Raw genomic sequence first — 16259 nt, 5'->3', positions numbered from 1 at the left:
GCAAGATGCAGGAAATCATCTTTATTGGTTCACCTCAACGAGACATAAAATGTCTCAGTAATATGTTAGTAAAAAATATCACTAACACACCATATCAACGCACTGGAAGTATAGTTATAAACCAACGAACCCTGGCACTACCACCGATCACTGTTTGTATCTATTAAATGCACCAAAACGTGCCCAATCCGGCTCTCCAGCTCGATCTCGATCGCATTTCACACCTTTCAAGGCACGTAAACCTCGTTGTGGACCCTGGCTACAAAATAGCACAAACAAAGCCAAATGAAGCAAAAGTTTGGCACGGTTTGGCAGTTGGAGCCACAATGGTTCGCGGTTCTCTCGGTTTTCATGGTGGGCAACATCGATCATGACAGGCGGCAGCGATCTGTTTCTCTCTGTTGCTCCCCCGTTCGGGGGTTGTATGCATTGAACAGTGAACGAACGAAAAAAAAAGAAAAAAAAAAGGCAATGTGTTTGAGTGGTAGAACATTCGCATAGCAACCCCCTAGACGACCTGGGGGTGAGGTATGTTGCATGTGGTTGCCATATAAAAGCTTTCCAGCGGGGTGCAACCACGCTCAGTATCGTATAACTCCGAGATCATCGTGTGTGTCGCCGGTTGTTCCTTGCCGGGAGGATATAGATTCGATCGCGATCGTCAATTTCCGATTCCGCCAGTGTGTGCCCTGGGAAGGTATCGAGGCCAGTTGTGTTGAATCCCCAGGCTAACCAGTGGATATTAGACGAGCAAATCTATCGTCACCTGTGGCAGTGCTTTGGTGGCTATATAAGAAGAGAAACAATCGAATAGTGTGAAGCAATCATGATTGGATTTAAATTGGTATGTGAATAATATCCCTCCATCATCATCAACATGATTACAATCATTGGAACATCATTCGAGGAAGAAAGTGTAGGACAGTTCAAACTGAGGACTGTTGGATGTGTGAGAATTGTTCATATGAAAAGTTTGGGTTCGCCAATATGATGCGAGACTTGGCGCAGCTTCAATATAACCATGCATACTTCGAATAGTTCACATTGCTCAAGGAAACTAATTCTATCTTAAATAAATTACGGTGCAAATTACTAGGTTGATGTATGATATTAAATGAGCTGTTTAGAAGCTGTTTACGTTTTTAGTGAATTACCAGCAGTGCACTGTAGTGAGAGAGCAAAAAAAACTGTGTCAGCTTCTTTGAGGCTTGCTTGAGTGGACGTTGCTGTTGGGCAGTTATTCAACTTTCACTTTTCAGAATAGTTTTGCTTGTGCCGCACTCGTTGTCCTTTAAAGGTTTGCTACGCTTAGATTGTCATCGAATTGATAAAGCCAGCTCGCCTCGAAAGACTGGGCGAGCGTTGTATATTTAAACGTATAATGTGTGCTGTTGTCTATGCTGCAGTTGGTACTTTTAGGTGATGTAGGTGTTGCCACTTTGCGCTCACTCTTTTTTGTTCAACCCCTATCTAGTTGTTTAGTTTTTGTTGGCGTGAATGAGCCGAAACTAATGAGCTAGTTTCGAGGTTAGTTTTAATAGTGTTGCATACGCCAATTAGTACCGAAATTTGTCTGAAATTGATTCATTCGACAACTTCCTGCCATACTTGTCTAGTTCCTTACGTTATATGTAGGCTCTTACCATTGATTTAGTCTGATTGTTACCTTGATGGACAGGTTGCGGATTTGACCTCCGCTTTGGCAACTATATCAATATAATGGTATTCTCAAACCACTCTAATGACAAACAAGTATGAGCCCCAAATTCAGGAAGCAATTTTCTGCTAAAGTCAACGTTACCTTTCCAATGTTTCGTTCAACATTAACGCCACCCATACAACTACGAACAAATTCGTGGCATAGAACGGTAATCCCATCGATCAGTTTCGTCATGACTGTAATTGACCTTTAACGGCAGGAAATGAAGGAAGGAAGGAAGGTATTGAATTAGAGAGACTTTAAACTCTGAGAGTTCATTCGTCTCTAAGGAAATGAAGTCGGAGAGTGACATTTTGTATGCCGTTCTCATAAAATCAATCTACAAATCTAGCATTTAGTTTTTTTAGTTTTCTCTATCACCCACCATATCCTATTCCAATCGTCATAAGGTTGAATCTAAGTTTTGTTTCCTTTATGGTTTTTCGTTGTGATTATTTCCCACACGGTTGATTTGTGTAGATTTATCGCAATCCTTACGACATTCACGATTATGTCACTTCGTTTGGCATTAGTTGTAGATAACGATCCTTGTTCAACCTTGAACTGGTACACATTTTTTTATTCTTGGTGGTTCTAATGTTAGAAATGCAATGTTTCTGGTTTATAGTACTGCCGACCATAATGTTACGGAAAAACACAAAAAACATATAGTTTGTTCCCAGCTTTTAAAAAACCAACATCAAGCTCAATTGTCCCATGTGTATATTCTATTCATAACTGTCCCACCATGTAATTTTTGTAGGTCCATATCGAATAAATCGGTTCAAATACAAGAATTTCATGTCACACTTTCAGCAGGGCCAGTTTACCAGAACATGTGTACACCTTGTTAGCGAATGTCTAATAACAATGAGATTTATATTCTGCGAAGGTGTTGCAGATCCCTCATTTCTTCATAAAATGATGTTTCTATGCATAATCTTTCGGAAAAACACAAAAAAAATTATTGTATATAAAAAAACAACATCAAGTTCAATTGTCTCATGTTGATATTCTAGGCATAACAGTCCCACCATGAATTTTTAAACCCGTAATCAAGCATGATTGATCCAGTGAGGGGATCTCATCAGATTTCATTAAACAATAGTATAGTGCTTATAAAAAAACCCGGTGCATTCCTAATTTGAAATGCTCAACACGTTGAGCCCCGCACCGGTCCCTAGGGACTGATACTGAATTTTTCATCTTTTTCGCGCCGATCTCACCGGACCGACAGTAGACAGTTTCTTTCGGAGAGTGTCGGCTTTGGGAACGGCAACAACAAAGTTACAAAATGATGTTTAGAAAAGTCCCCCATCGATTCCCTGGAACCGACACGAGCCTGATGGAAAGTTCATTGTCGGTCCCCTATTTCGGTCGGGGCTTAACGTGTTAAAGCTTTTGGTAGACAAACATGCGAGAAAACTTTGATTGCGTTTTTCTCAGTTGCTGATTTTGGAACATGGGACAACTATGCGTAGAACGGCAGAGTAGTTATATTTAATACTAGCTGACCCGGCAAACTTCGCCTCGCCCAAAATTTATTTTTCGTTGTCACATCCACGTTTTCTTATTAAGCGCACGTTAATGGGTTCAATCGCCAAAATATTCACTGATTGATCTTTAGTCTACCCTTTAAAATTACCTTTTACTATAAAATTCCTAGTACTTCTACCAAAACTCGTCATTATAAAATCAGATTATTTTCAGACACAATTCTCGTTCAAGATTTTTCAACCACTTGCAAATAACATGTTTCTCCGTTACATGGAATAAATGTTTGATACAGAAAATATGATAGAATAAAGACAGCCCTAAATCGGACAATTCCTTTCTAGAGTTTTGCTCTCATCAACACATTCGGTGATCCATTTTAATTTATATATATAGCTGAAAGTCGATATAGGAGTGTGTTTTATCACATGTTTAAAAATCCATTTCCACTTTCGAACGAAGATCAATTTCATTAGCGCAAACATCAAATGGACTAATAACGCTTGTCAATATGTAATTGTAGAACATATGCGAGTTGAATTTTTCGAACTTTTCCATTTTTTTCAGAGTTTTCCGAAAATTTTCAATTGTCACATCCCCAACATCCCAAATTTTGCTCCATTTGCTTGATTATTTCTCGAGTTATACAGAAGTTTGTGTTTTATTTGTATGGCAGCTACCCCTTATCGAGAGGGGAGGAGTGTCTATTCACCATAGAAACATTTCTTGCCCCCTAAAACCTTCACATGCCGAATTTGGCTTCATTTACTTGATTAGTTTCCGAGTAATGCAGAAATTTGTGTTTCATTTGTATGGCAGCCTCCCCTTAGAGAGGGAGGAGGGGTGTCTAACTGCTATAGACACATTTATTGCACCCTAAAACCTTCTCATGTTAACTTTGGTTTCGTTTGCTTGATTAGTTCCCTAGTAATGCAGAACTTTGTGTTTCATTTGTATGGCAGCCCCCCTTTAGAGAGGGGGGAGGAGTGTTTAACTACTATAGAAACATTTACTGCATCCTAAAACCTCCACATGCCAACTTTAGTTTGGTTTGTTTGGCTAATTTCCGAGCAATGCGAAAATTTGTGTTTCATTTGTATGGTAGCTCCCCTTTAGAGAGGGGGAGAAGTGTGTAACTACTATAGAAACATTTATTGCCCCTTAAAAACTGCACATGCCAAATCTGGTTTCGTTTGTTTGATTAATTCTCGAGTAATGCAGCAATTGGTGTTTCATTTGTATGGCATTTCCGAGTAATGCAGAAATTTGTGTATCATATGTATGGCAGCCACCCCTTAGAGAGGGGGGAGGAGTGTCTTACTACTATAGAAACATTTATTGCACCCTAAAACCCTGCCAACTTTGGTTTCGTTTGCTTGAATAATTTCCGAGTAATGCAGAAATTTGTGTTTCATTTGTATGGCAGCCCCCCCCTTAGAGAGAGGAGAGGGGTCTCAAACTATCACGAAAACCTCCCCCGGCTCCAAAAACCCCTACATACAAATTTTCATGTTGATCGGTTCAGTAGTTTCCGAGCCCATAAGAATCTGACAGACAGACAGACAGACAGACAGAAATCCATTTATTTATATGTATAGATTTTTGCGTACATCTAAAATTTATAAAATTGATCGAATATAGCCCAGAAAGAGGTGTAATCAAAACAAATCTGTCCTGTGGATGTAGTATCTTTTGATACTTGAATATACTTATTTTTGCTGTAAGACAATTTTGAACCTTACGCTTTATTTCAGATTTCAATAGTAATAATTTCATTTATCTTACCGTTTCGGTTGATTAAGGTAAATGATTTTGGTTTGTCAAGTCGAAACTATGATCATGGTTTGTCCACTATTTTGAATGCTGCAATTCAGCATACCTTTGTCAAATCAGGTATTCGAATGTTGCAAAACATATAAATAAAATATTTTTTTCCATGATTTACAGTAGTTTTATAGTATATTTTTACGGATTCACATATTTTAAAGGATGATAAAATACATTTTCTATTGATGTCAATGCGCCCCTCATTTGAGCTAACTTTTAATCAATCACCAGATGATTATTTGGCACGTATTCAGACCTTTTCTGGATTATAACACTCACAAATATTGTAAACATCATGCTTGCACACCATTTGTGTCAGATTTTCAGAGCTAAACCATCTGATCATGAGTTGTCCAATTAATTAATGTTGTTTTTCCACATGATTTCTATGGCAACCGCTTGGCGCGCTGCAGTTTGTTTATTGTTGTAGGGAAAATGATCTTGGTTTGTCCAGTCGAAAATATGATCATGGTTTGCCCACTTTTTTGAATGCTCTAATTCAGCGCTCCTGTGTCAAATAAGGCCTTCGAATGTTTCGAAATATATAAATGAAATTGCCTTTTACATGATTTATAGTAGTTTGATAGTATATTTTTACGAAATCACATGTTTTAAAGGATTATAACCAACTCGAGAAAAACGTAGTTGAAGACCCGAACATTATTTCGCGAATTGTCTTAAAAGCTATCAATCTTTATCACTGTTTCCACCACTAGCTGTCAAGAATAATTCCGTAAAACCAATCGTAACTATTGTTCCGTGATTTGAGATTAAGGTTGAAGTCTCGGAGCGAAAAATGTTACATTGGACGTTTTGACTGCCCGCGTTTGCACATTGGACATATTACGTTGCACTATAAAAATTTGAAACTAACTAATAAACAACAATCCAAATATCAGCATTTCGTTCTAAAGACTGATTATTATTGTTATCACTCGTTGAATTGCACTGAAATCGATAACGACACCTGTAAGAAACAAATTCCAAAACGACCGAAGTACGACTGCGAGTTGTTTTGGCTGCTTTGTTACTTCGGACGTTTCGGCCGTCGGAGGAAAGTGGCGTCCGAAGTAACAGCCGGCTGCTTAAAATTCGAATCTGTACATTGGATATTTTTTGTATCGGCGACAAAAAGATGAAGAAGATAGATACGTGAACGATTGTTTTTGTAATACATTCAATGATTGAAAACTAATAGCGTGCATCCATTAACTCGATTTGTTTACATTTGTTACATAGGACCTTTTCAAAAGTTACGCGAGAGTTGTCCAATTCAATAATGTTGTTTTGTCCACATGATTTCTATGGCAACCGCTTGGCGCGCTGCAGTTTGTTTATGTTTGTTTATGGTGTGCTTCGCGCATAGCAGAAGTATGGTTTTTCTGTGTTGATTGTGTTGAGGTGAACACTTCTAAAATGCCCAAGAAAAGGCAATATTTTGAAGAAAGCCTAAATTATGAATGAATCAATATGATGACAGTAAACTCAAGCAATGATAAATGCAATATTTGATTGTGAATTCGAATGTTTTCATTCAAAAATGGAGATTTCTAAAAACGGACAAACCATGATCATTTTTTTGGGCAAACCATGATCAGAGGTGGTCAAACCATGATCATAATTCTTCTTTAAGGAAAATCGTTAAAAAACATCAAAATTTGAATAATTTCAACACCTTATGGTAGTATTAGCAACTAGAGACTTGGGGCTTTTAAACAAACCCAATATAATATCGTATCGATTATGTGTGATTTTCATGAAGAAAACTCGATTTGCATTTACTAGTTGCGTAAAAACACCCAAAATTGGACAAACCAAGATCATTTACCCTTCTTCGCAGAAATAAAGTTTCTCTATGTTGAATGTGTTGAGGTGAACACTTTCTGAGCCTAAATTATGAGTGGATCAATATGATGACAGTAAACTCAAACAATGATAAATGCAACATCTACTTGAAAATTCAATATTTTTTTTCATTCAAAAATAGTGATTTCTAAAACCGGTCAAACCATGATCATTTTTTTGACAAACTATGATCAGAGGTGGTCAAACCATGATTATAATTTCTCTTTGAGAAAAATCGTTAAAAAACATAAAAATTTGAATAATTTCAACACCTTATGGTAGTATTAGCAACTAGAGACTTGGGGCAAACCCAAACTCGTATCGTTTATATGTTATTTTCATGAAGAAAAATCGATTTGCATTTACTAGTTGCGTGAAAACATCCTAAATTGGACAAACCAAGATCATCTACCCTACTTGACAAATTCGGTTGGGGATATTCCTCACCGGAGGTTTGCAGAAAAGGTTCTCGATATCTATCCATTTCTTCAAGAGCACAATCTTAAGCTTACCTACAGAGGAATGCTGCCCGCTAAATCCTTCGATCTAAATCCTTCGAATGATTCTCCAATGGATTCATGAACCATGAACAACGACCCATTGGATGAGTTACCCAGTCCAGAAAACCTTTTTTTTTTTTGCTAGTATTTGATCCACTGTTTGGTTGCTTCGCTTTTGTGTAGCATTGTTCTGATAAAACGCTATTCACTCAAAGGATATAAAAGCTATCGATCAAACGTACTGCTTGATTTATATCAATTATTTCAATGTATACCGAGCAGTTCGTATTGTTTCTAGCTTATCCCGAGTAAAGAGCTTCGATTTTTGTAAAGTCCTGTTAGTTAGATACGAAAAAAGCGGAATCTGCTACAGTGATAGGCATAAAAAAGCCCACCTTGGATGTTGAGAAAATTTTTGGACTATTTTATCAAAAACTACTACTGTAATTTTATAGAATGGTATATTAACTATTACTCTTTCAAGTAATTAACACTTTGGCGTCCGGCGACATCACTTCAGGATTGCATTCTGTTGGGGTTTTGTTTAGGTAACAATAACATACACACGCCAACAAGTTTTATGTTTTTGTAAGTAGGGGAGGTGGGGAAATACGGACATATCAAGAAGAACTTCAATTATATCTCTCGAAACTCATGTTTCTCTCATGTAATGCCGTTTCTTGCATTTCAATATACTGTTTTTCGAATTAATCGACCGAATGTTTATTAATGTTTTTACTAAAATTAAAACAGACCGAAAATTAGAACATTTTTCGATGATTACCCTCATGGACATATAGTGGGGGGAATATGGACAGGTTTGTAATATTTACGTATGTATATCTTCGAAATCTCATGAAAGTAGGGGAACAGGGTTGAGAATTTATGAAAACTTACGATGATATTAGTAAAATTTAACAATTAATAATTTCCCGATAATGTCAAGAACAGGCGGCGACAAGCCAAATAATCCGAATTAGCGCTGCCGGCACCAAGCGAATATAAATTTTACGAAACGTGTGGACGTCAATGTGTTAACATGTTTTGTCACTTTTGTTGAATTTTGTTTACTCCCTTAATGTGTGCTAATATGCGTTGACAAAGGAAGAGCTCACCCTAAAAAAAAATATTAAAGTTACTCAATAACTTTGAGTAACCCCTCTTTTCTTCATGTTATGACAGTTAGAGCCGTGCGGTCTTGTTAGCAATCGATATTGAAGCGATATCAAGTGTTGTTTACATTGTAATTAAAACAGCATTAGATAACGTTTTACTCAATTTTGTTTGAATATAAAATAATTTTGGTCAGTAAAGCTAGTAATTTCGTGAGTCTTTATCATGAAAACAACATTTTTCACTGCATTTCCATCATATTTTGCTGGATTCAATTGATAAAACTTAAACCAAACATTTTATTTCAATGGCACTCAAAATAAAAATAGAAAACAAGTATGAAAGCCCCAGTTCGAGAAACAACAAATCACACAATAAAAGCAATAAAGTTGAAAGCATCAATATTAAGTGTGGCCGTTTGGGCATACTATCGACCAAGTTCTGAAGGTGCTGATGGTCGATTTTGTTCCACGCTTTGTGGAAAACCGTGAAATAAGAGTCCCTTTTAGTGTCACAATCTTTCACCACTTTGTTGTTTAGAATGGCCCACAGGTTGTCAGTCTGGTTGAGGTCAGGACTTTGTGGTGGCCATTCAAGGGGCGTGATCGGATACAAACTTTGGTCTTTTTAGTAGTATCCTTCGGTCCGTTATTCTGTTGGAAAACGAAGCTGAAGCTGTGCAGACAACAACAATTGATTTTTATGTGCCAAAGTAAACAACACTGAATCACTGAAGGTTGTAAATAGTATCGCACAGCCCTAGGTTTCATAACATGTGAAAACGAGGGGTTAATCAAAGCTATTGAATGATTTTAATATTATTTTTTTGGCGGTGGGCTTTTAATTTTGTCATCGCATATTTGCACAATTTGAGGAAGTCACGTGAGGAAGTAAACAAAATCCTACAAAAATGGCAAAACATATTCATTACTTGAAAGAGTAATAGTTAATATACAATTCTATGAAATTATGGTAGAAGTTTTGACGTAGGATTACGTCTTTCCGAGACATATTGGGGTACAAATTGAAAATCGAAAATCGAGCACATCTTGAAAATTGTCTAATTTCAAACGCGTATTGCTCAGTAATTTCATGATGAATTGATGAAATTTTTGCGTCAATCGATTTCGGCACTCCAAAACTATTTTTTACATTGAATAAAATAATATATGTCATGAAATTAACTATCGAATAATTGAAAAATCTCAACCCCTATTCTAATGCAAGTACCCACAACTGATTGGTCGAAATTGACGACCTATGCGGCGGTTCCCTGACAGAGACATCAAAATCAAGCTGCCTGGGGGAAATCGGCATAGCAAATATATAAAAGTAGGGGGAGCTATTGTTCCCACCGAAATGTGTTCCCCAACAGAGACATCAGAACCAAGCTGCCTGGGGGAAATCGGCATTGCAAAAATATGCATGTTGGGGGCATTTTGTATATTGCAAGAGAGGTGATTGACACGATTAATTTGAGCAAATAAAATTTGAATTTGAAACTTAAATGTTGGTTGCTTCGTGAAGTTTCATCATATCTCATTCCACTTTTCATCGTATCTCATTCCACTTCGGCATCTTCTATCTGATACGCATCATCTAACGACTAATTATCATCCTTCTGTCATCATCACTCGGTTGTATGCACTGACGGAGTGAACAAACAATACCCAACAATCAATCCGGGTCACTTTGGACCTAGTAATAATTTAAGCTTTCTATCATAATCTCGTTCCATGTAATGCTTAGCATTGTTATGAAGTCATTTTGAATACCCACTCTATTTATGTGCATGGTGAACCCTAGTGTGGAACCGGAATAATTCTCCTTCTGAGCCCTTCCCATTCAACATCCACACAATGAATAAACCAATTTGAAATGACTCATTTGCACAATCACCGTATAAATCCTTTCACATTTGGACAACACCCAGACGGTGAACGAATGTGTACTTGACATTCAATTTTTACGAGCTATATCCGTGGGTTCGACATCATCCGTGTTGTACAGCCATCATCACCAACCGCTAACGGTGTGAGATGTTTCTTTGTTTTTTGAAACAAAGATACAGAGAATATTCTTCGTTGATTTGAAAATGAATAGGCATGTTCATCTTTTATGTTTTCCAAAATCATAACTTTGTACAACATCTATGCATTAAATATATTATTTTTTTATACAGAATGGTTTACTGTATATACTGAAATTTGATGATTGCATGGTGAATTTCGGTGTGTTATTTCCGAAAGAGGAGCCGTAAGTCTCGACAAGAGTTTTGTGCGTATCGACTGTGTTTTTTTTGTGTAAAATAATAACATTTTTTTTAGTTGGACAAAATTCATTATGTTTAAAATTTCATTCTTAACACGTTGTCGCACCGTCACCCAGATATGGGTACCACTTTCCTTGTTCAAATTGAATAGGGGTTTAAAGGGAATTTGACACCTAGAATAAATCTAGAATGTATAGAAAAACTTTTTATTAATTTATATTTAGTACTAGCTGACCCGTCAAACTTCGTCCCGCCCAAAATTTGTTTTTGTTATCAATACCTTCAAACATTCACGTTTCCTCACTATGAGCAACTTCATGGGTCCAATCGCAGAACTGTTCATTAATTGGTCTTCTATTCGACCCCGTTGAATTTACCTTTCACTATAAAATTCTATGTATTTCTAACAAAACTCATCATTATAACATCAGATTACTAGCTGACCCTGCAAACGTTGTTCCGCCATAAAAATTATATCTAGTGAATATGTTGATTGTAAAATAAAAAATAACCAATGTATTGTAAGTGTATTTAAATGTTTTAAAGATCTACACATACTTGAAACGTTTGTTACTCTTTCTTTCATACTTGTGTTTGACATACCGAGGTATAGAGCGCCAAGTCGATGACAAAAATGTAAAAGCACACAAAACATTCCTAGTATTCCATTCCCGATGTATTTCATTCACGAATCTGACATGTTTGTTCTCTTGAACGTTAAATGTAAATTGAAAAAAGGAATAAATTTCGTTGTTGGAAATTTGTTGCTTTTCATCGAATGTTTTGCTCAGCTGAGGCGAATATGGCACTACTGAACGGTTTTCCATGTCAATGTCTGCGTTGTTAATTTTTATGAATGATTGTCCGTCATTATCAGTTTTTATTCGTTGATATATTGGACATCCACCTAGGCTTGCGGTCGTGTCGTTGATGAAATCTTTAAGAAATAATTAAGAAATTGTACAGTTTCCATCTGTCATGCAAGGCTATAAAAAAGGCTATGTTTGTGGTAACAATATCGAACGATCACCTATATTTCGTCATTAGCAGACCCGAAAGCAATTTAAATTGTTGAAATTTGAATGAAAATGTTTATTCGATGTTGTTTGAATACTTAGTAGACATAGCCTTGATCCTAACTCAACTATGTTTCTATAAATCTCCTTGCATTTCAGCCAAAATATTATCCGTAATATAAAACAATTATCAAAGACTATTTTCGTCCGATATTTCCCCTACCTGTAAAGAATGTGTTATTCTGTTACACAGAACACACAATAGAGCCATAGTTCATTTAAAATGTTTTGTTTTAAAAGCGTGTTTATTTCACTCGAAAATTCATAACAATTTACGCTTCACAGAAATGGAACACGAAGTTCAATGACGTCTATACGCATTGCGTTTCAAGGTCGGATGACCTTCGTTCTCTTTGAAAAACAATCTACGGGTCGATTATTCTCGTTCTCGTTCAAGATTTTTCAACCACTTGCAAATAACATGTTTCTCCGTTACATGGAATAAATTTTTTTTTTCCAAAATATATATTTTTATAAAGGCTCATATGGCGTTAGCCTCACGGGGCCGGGAGTTCAATACAATTTTTCTTATTATCTATGTTAGTAATATGTAACCGATTACTCGCGGTTGGCTCGAGGTTAGTATTACAAGTGTTTTCGTAATTGGGATGTTGCTGTCTCCAATGCTCTGTACGTGTGCCCGACACGGGATACTTCTTTTTGGGATGCAGCTGACCATTAATCAGCAACGCCCCCCTAGTCTGTACTTCATATCTAGCGTGGTGCGTCTTTCTCGACTCGAGGAATCCAGGATAGAATGGTCACTAGCCGGCGCAATCATCAGTTCGTGTAGAGTTGTCATGAGCGGTACAACCTTTGGCTCTTGTTGAATGATCAGTGGACTGCACAACCTTTGGCCCGTGTGTCTGTAAAGAGTGTGTGTATGTATTGCCGCGACTAAGTAAAAGTTTATCGATCGGATAGGAGGGATATGAAACGGGGACACAACGAAGGAAACATCATTAAACGTTGACATCGGCGTTTCTGAGGAACAGGTATAGATGAAGCAGAAGATCAGGATCACGGCTACCTAAGATATCCCGGACGGGGATATCCGATTGTCTGCCTTGTGCTCTTAGTGCTCTAGAGAGCTGAGAGCGAGCAGCATGGAACCGGATACACGACCAGACAACATGCTCGATGTCGTGGTAGCCATCGCCACAATCACAAAGATTGTTTGCTGCGAGCCCAATGCGATAGAGATGCGCGTTTAGAATGTTTGGAATAAATGTTTTATACAGAAAATATGATAGAATAAAGACAGCCCTAAATCGGACAATTCCTTCCTCGAGTTTTGCTCTTATCAACACATCCAGCGATCCTTTTTTTGGTATAGAAAGAAGAAGATATAGGAATGCGTTTCATCACATTAAAATCCATTTCCAGTTTCGAGCAAAGATCAATTTCGCTAGCGCAAACATCAAATGGACTAACAGCACTTGTCACTATGTAATTGTAGAACGTATGGGAATTTAATTTTCCGAATTTTCCCTTTTTCCTTCAGAGTTATCCGAAAATTTTCAGTTGTCATGTTTGGTTGGAATATTTTTGGTTGAAATATGTGTAATATTTTTATGGGACCCTCTCTCCATTCCAGAGGAGGGAGGGGTGTCATACCATTATAGAAACACTTCTCATACCCAAAAACCCTCACATCCAAAATTGTGCTTGATTAGTTCTCGAGTTATGCAGAAGTTTGTATTTCGTTTGTATGGCAGCCCTCCTTAGAGAGGGGGGAGGAGTGTATTCACCATAGAAACGTTTCGTACTCCGTAAAACCTTCACATGCCAAATTTGGCTCCATTTGCTTGATTAGTTCTCGAGTTATGCAGCAATTTGTGTTTCATTTGTGTGGCATCCCCCCCTTAGAGAAGAGGGAGGAGTATCTAACCACCGTAAAATATTTATTGCATGCCAAGTTTGGTTTCATTTGCTTGATTAATTCTCGAGTAATGCAGAAATTTGTGTTCCATTTGTATGGCAGCCTCCCCCCCCTTAGAGAGAGGGGTGGAGAGTCTAACCATCATAGAAACATTTATTGCACCCTAAAACCTTCACATGCAAAATTTTGTTTCATTTACTTGATTAATTCTCGCGTAATGCAGAAATTTGTGTTTCATTTGTATGGCAGCTCTTGTAGAGACAAGAGCCGATTGGCTCAGTAGTTTCCGAGTCCATAAGAATCAGAAAGTCAGGCAGACTCTTCATTTTTATATATATTTGGATATTGTGTTCACAAAAATACTAAAATCGCGAAATAAATAACAAAAGACAGGATTTAAAGAATAAAAATTGGGGTTCTTATGTTTTTTCTGAAACCAAATTTAAAAAAAAATGCACAAAAAAATACGCGTAATCGGTATTAATTATACGGTTATCGGTATCCTAGTGGTATGTAATATCGTTTACGACCTATTCTCATGCCTAAAAACGTTTTGGGTGGTTCTCCCAGCAATTGGTGCAGCTCATGGTTTCTTCGGCTTCTCCACATTCCGTCATCCATTTGCACTCCACCGTAGATGGTGCGCAACACCTTCCGTTCGAATACACTAAGGGCGCGCTGGTCCTCCGCGAGCATAACCCATGTCTCGTGGCCGTAGAGGACTACCGGTCTAATCAGTGTTTTATAGACGGTTAACTTCGTGATGCGGCGAATTTTACTCGACCGTAGCGTCTTCCAGAGTCCTAAGTAAGCCCGATTTCTTACCATAATGCGTCTTTGTATTTCTCTGCTGGTGTCATTATCGGCGACGGTCACCAGTGAGCCCAAGTACACGAATTCATCTACCACTTCGATTTAGTCACCGCCAATCTGAATTCTTGGTGGGTGGCTAACATTTGTCTCCTTGCAGCCTCTTCCTCGCATGTATTTTATCTTCGACGTATTGATGACAAGTCCAATCCTACTGGCATCAGTCTTCAGTCTGATGTAGGTCTCCTTCATCGTCTCAAAGTTTCGTGTCACAATGTCAATGTCGTCTGCGAAGCCGTAAAGCTGGACTGACTTTCGAGAAATCGTGCCACTCGTGTCTATCCCCACTCTTCTGATCACACCTTCTAAAGCGATATTAAATAGCAAGCAGGAAAGCCCATCACCTTGCCGTAGCCCTCTCCGAGGTTCGAAGGGACTCGAGAGGATCCCCGATACTCGAACCACACACATTACTCGGTCCATCGTCGCCTTGATCATTCGTGTCAGTTTATCCGGAAAACCGTGTTCGTGCATAATTTGCCATAGCTTGTCCCGATCGATTGTATCATAGGCTGATTTGAAGTCGATGAAAAGGTGATGTGTGGCTACGTTTAACTCGCGACCTTTCTGCAGAACCTGTCGTATCGCAAAAATCTGGTCCGTGGTGGCTCGGGCACCCATAAATCCCGCTTGATATTGTCCCACGAACTCCTTTGCAAACGGTGATAGGCGGCGGTAAAGTATCTGAGAGAGTACCTTGTAGGCGGCGCTTAGTAACGTGATCGTACGGTAATTACCGCAATATTTTTGTAGATTGGACACACGATCCCTTCCATCCACTCCTTCGGTAAGCGCTCATCCTCCCAAATCTTGACGATTACCCAGTGCAGTGCTCTAACTAGTGCATCACCACCGCATTTTAGTAGCTCGCTCGGTAAATTGTTGATACCAGCGGCTTTATTGTTTTTCAGCCGTCTAATCTCTTTCTCTACTTCTTGGAGATCAGGGGCCGAAAAACGGTCATCGACTGCACGTGCTCCTAACTGTATCGTCTTACCGCTTCCATCCACTACTGCATCGCCGTTGAGATGTTCGTCATAATGTTGTTCCCACCTTTCAACCACCTCACACTCGTTAGTGAGAAGATTACCCTCCAAATCTCGACACATATCGGCTTGTGGCACATAGCCTTTGCGCGAGAGGTTAAGCTTCTCGTAAAACTTCCGTGCATCGTTTGCGTGGTACAGGTGTTCCATCGCTTCGCGATCCCTGTCTTCCTGCTGGCGCTTTTTCGTGCGGAAGATCGAGTTTTGCCTGTTCCTCGCCTGTCTGTATCGTTCCACGTTAGCTCTCGTACGGTGCTGCAGCATTTTCGCTCTGGCTGCATTCTTCTTCCCAACTAACTGCTTAACTTTTATCTTTCTTAATTTCGCTGCAATATCGTTATAAATAATTCCTAGTGAGAATTCAATAAAAAATCTTCGATACTTACTCCAGTGTACTTGTAATAGCCAATTAAACTTCACCTTTACGTTGAAATATTACATTTTTTCTTGAAATAAAAATAATATAAAAAATATTTTTTTCAACTGTATATAACCAAGTCTGACCTGTATATATTTTCGCAGAGCAGTGGATCATCGGTTGGTAAAACTGTAAAATGTACATTTCTAGCGCGGGACAAAAAAATGGTAAACGGTAATGGTTTTCACGCCTGCAGACGGTTCTTATCACGATAAAG

The 16259-nt window shown here is 38.2% G+C and overlaps 1 protein-coding gene across 2 annotated transcripts in view; it reads left to right on the top strand.

The window, feature by feature from the left end:
* Nucleotides 1-569: 569 nt before the first annotated feature.
* LOC129762968 (protein TsetseEP) overlaps nt 570-16259 on the top strand; it is a 51495-nt gene continuing 35805 nt past the window's right edge. For both annotated transcript variants that reach the window (XM_055761608.1, XM_055761607.1), the window contains exon 1: nt 570-844. In XM_055761608.1, coding sequence (XP_055617583.1) covers nt 827-844 — 18 coding nt within the window. In that variant the 5' untranslated portion in view covers nt 570-826. The remainder of the gene's footprint in view (nt 845-16259) is intronic.

The sequence above is a fragment of the Toxorhynchites rutilus genome, chromosome 1, assembly GCF_029784135.1.
Source record: "Toxorhynchites rutilus septentrionalis strain SRP chromosome 1, ASM2978413v1, whole genome shotgun sequence".
In the NCBI taxonomy this organism is placed as follows: Eukaryota; Metazoa; Arthropoda; class Insecta; order Diptera; family Culicidae; genus Toxorhynchites; species Toxorhynchites rutilus.
This window is presented reverse-complemented; position numbering and strand designations above follow the sequence as displayed.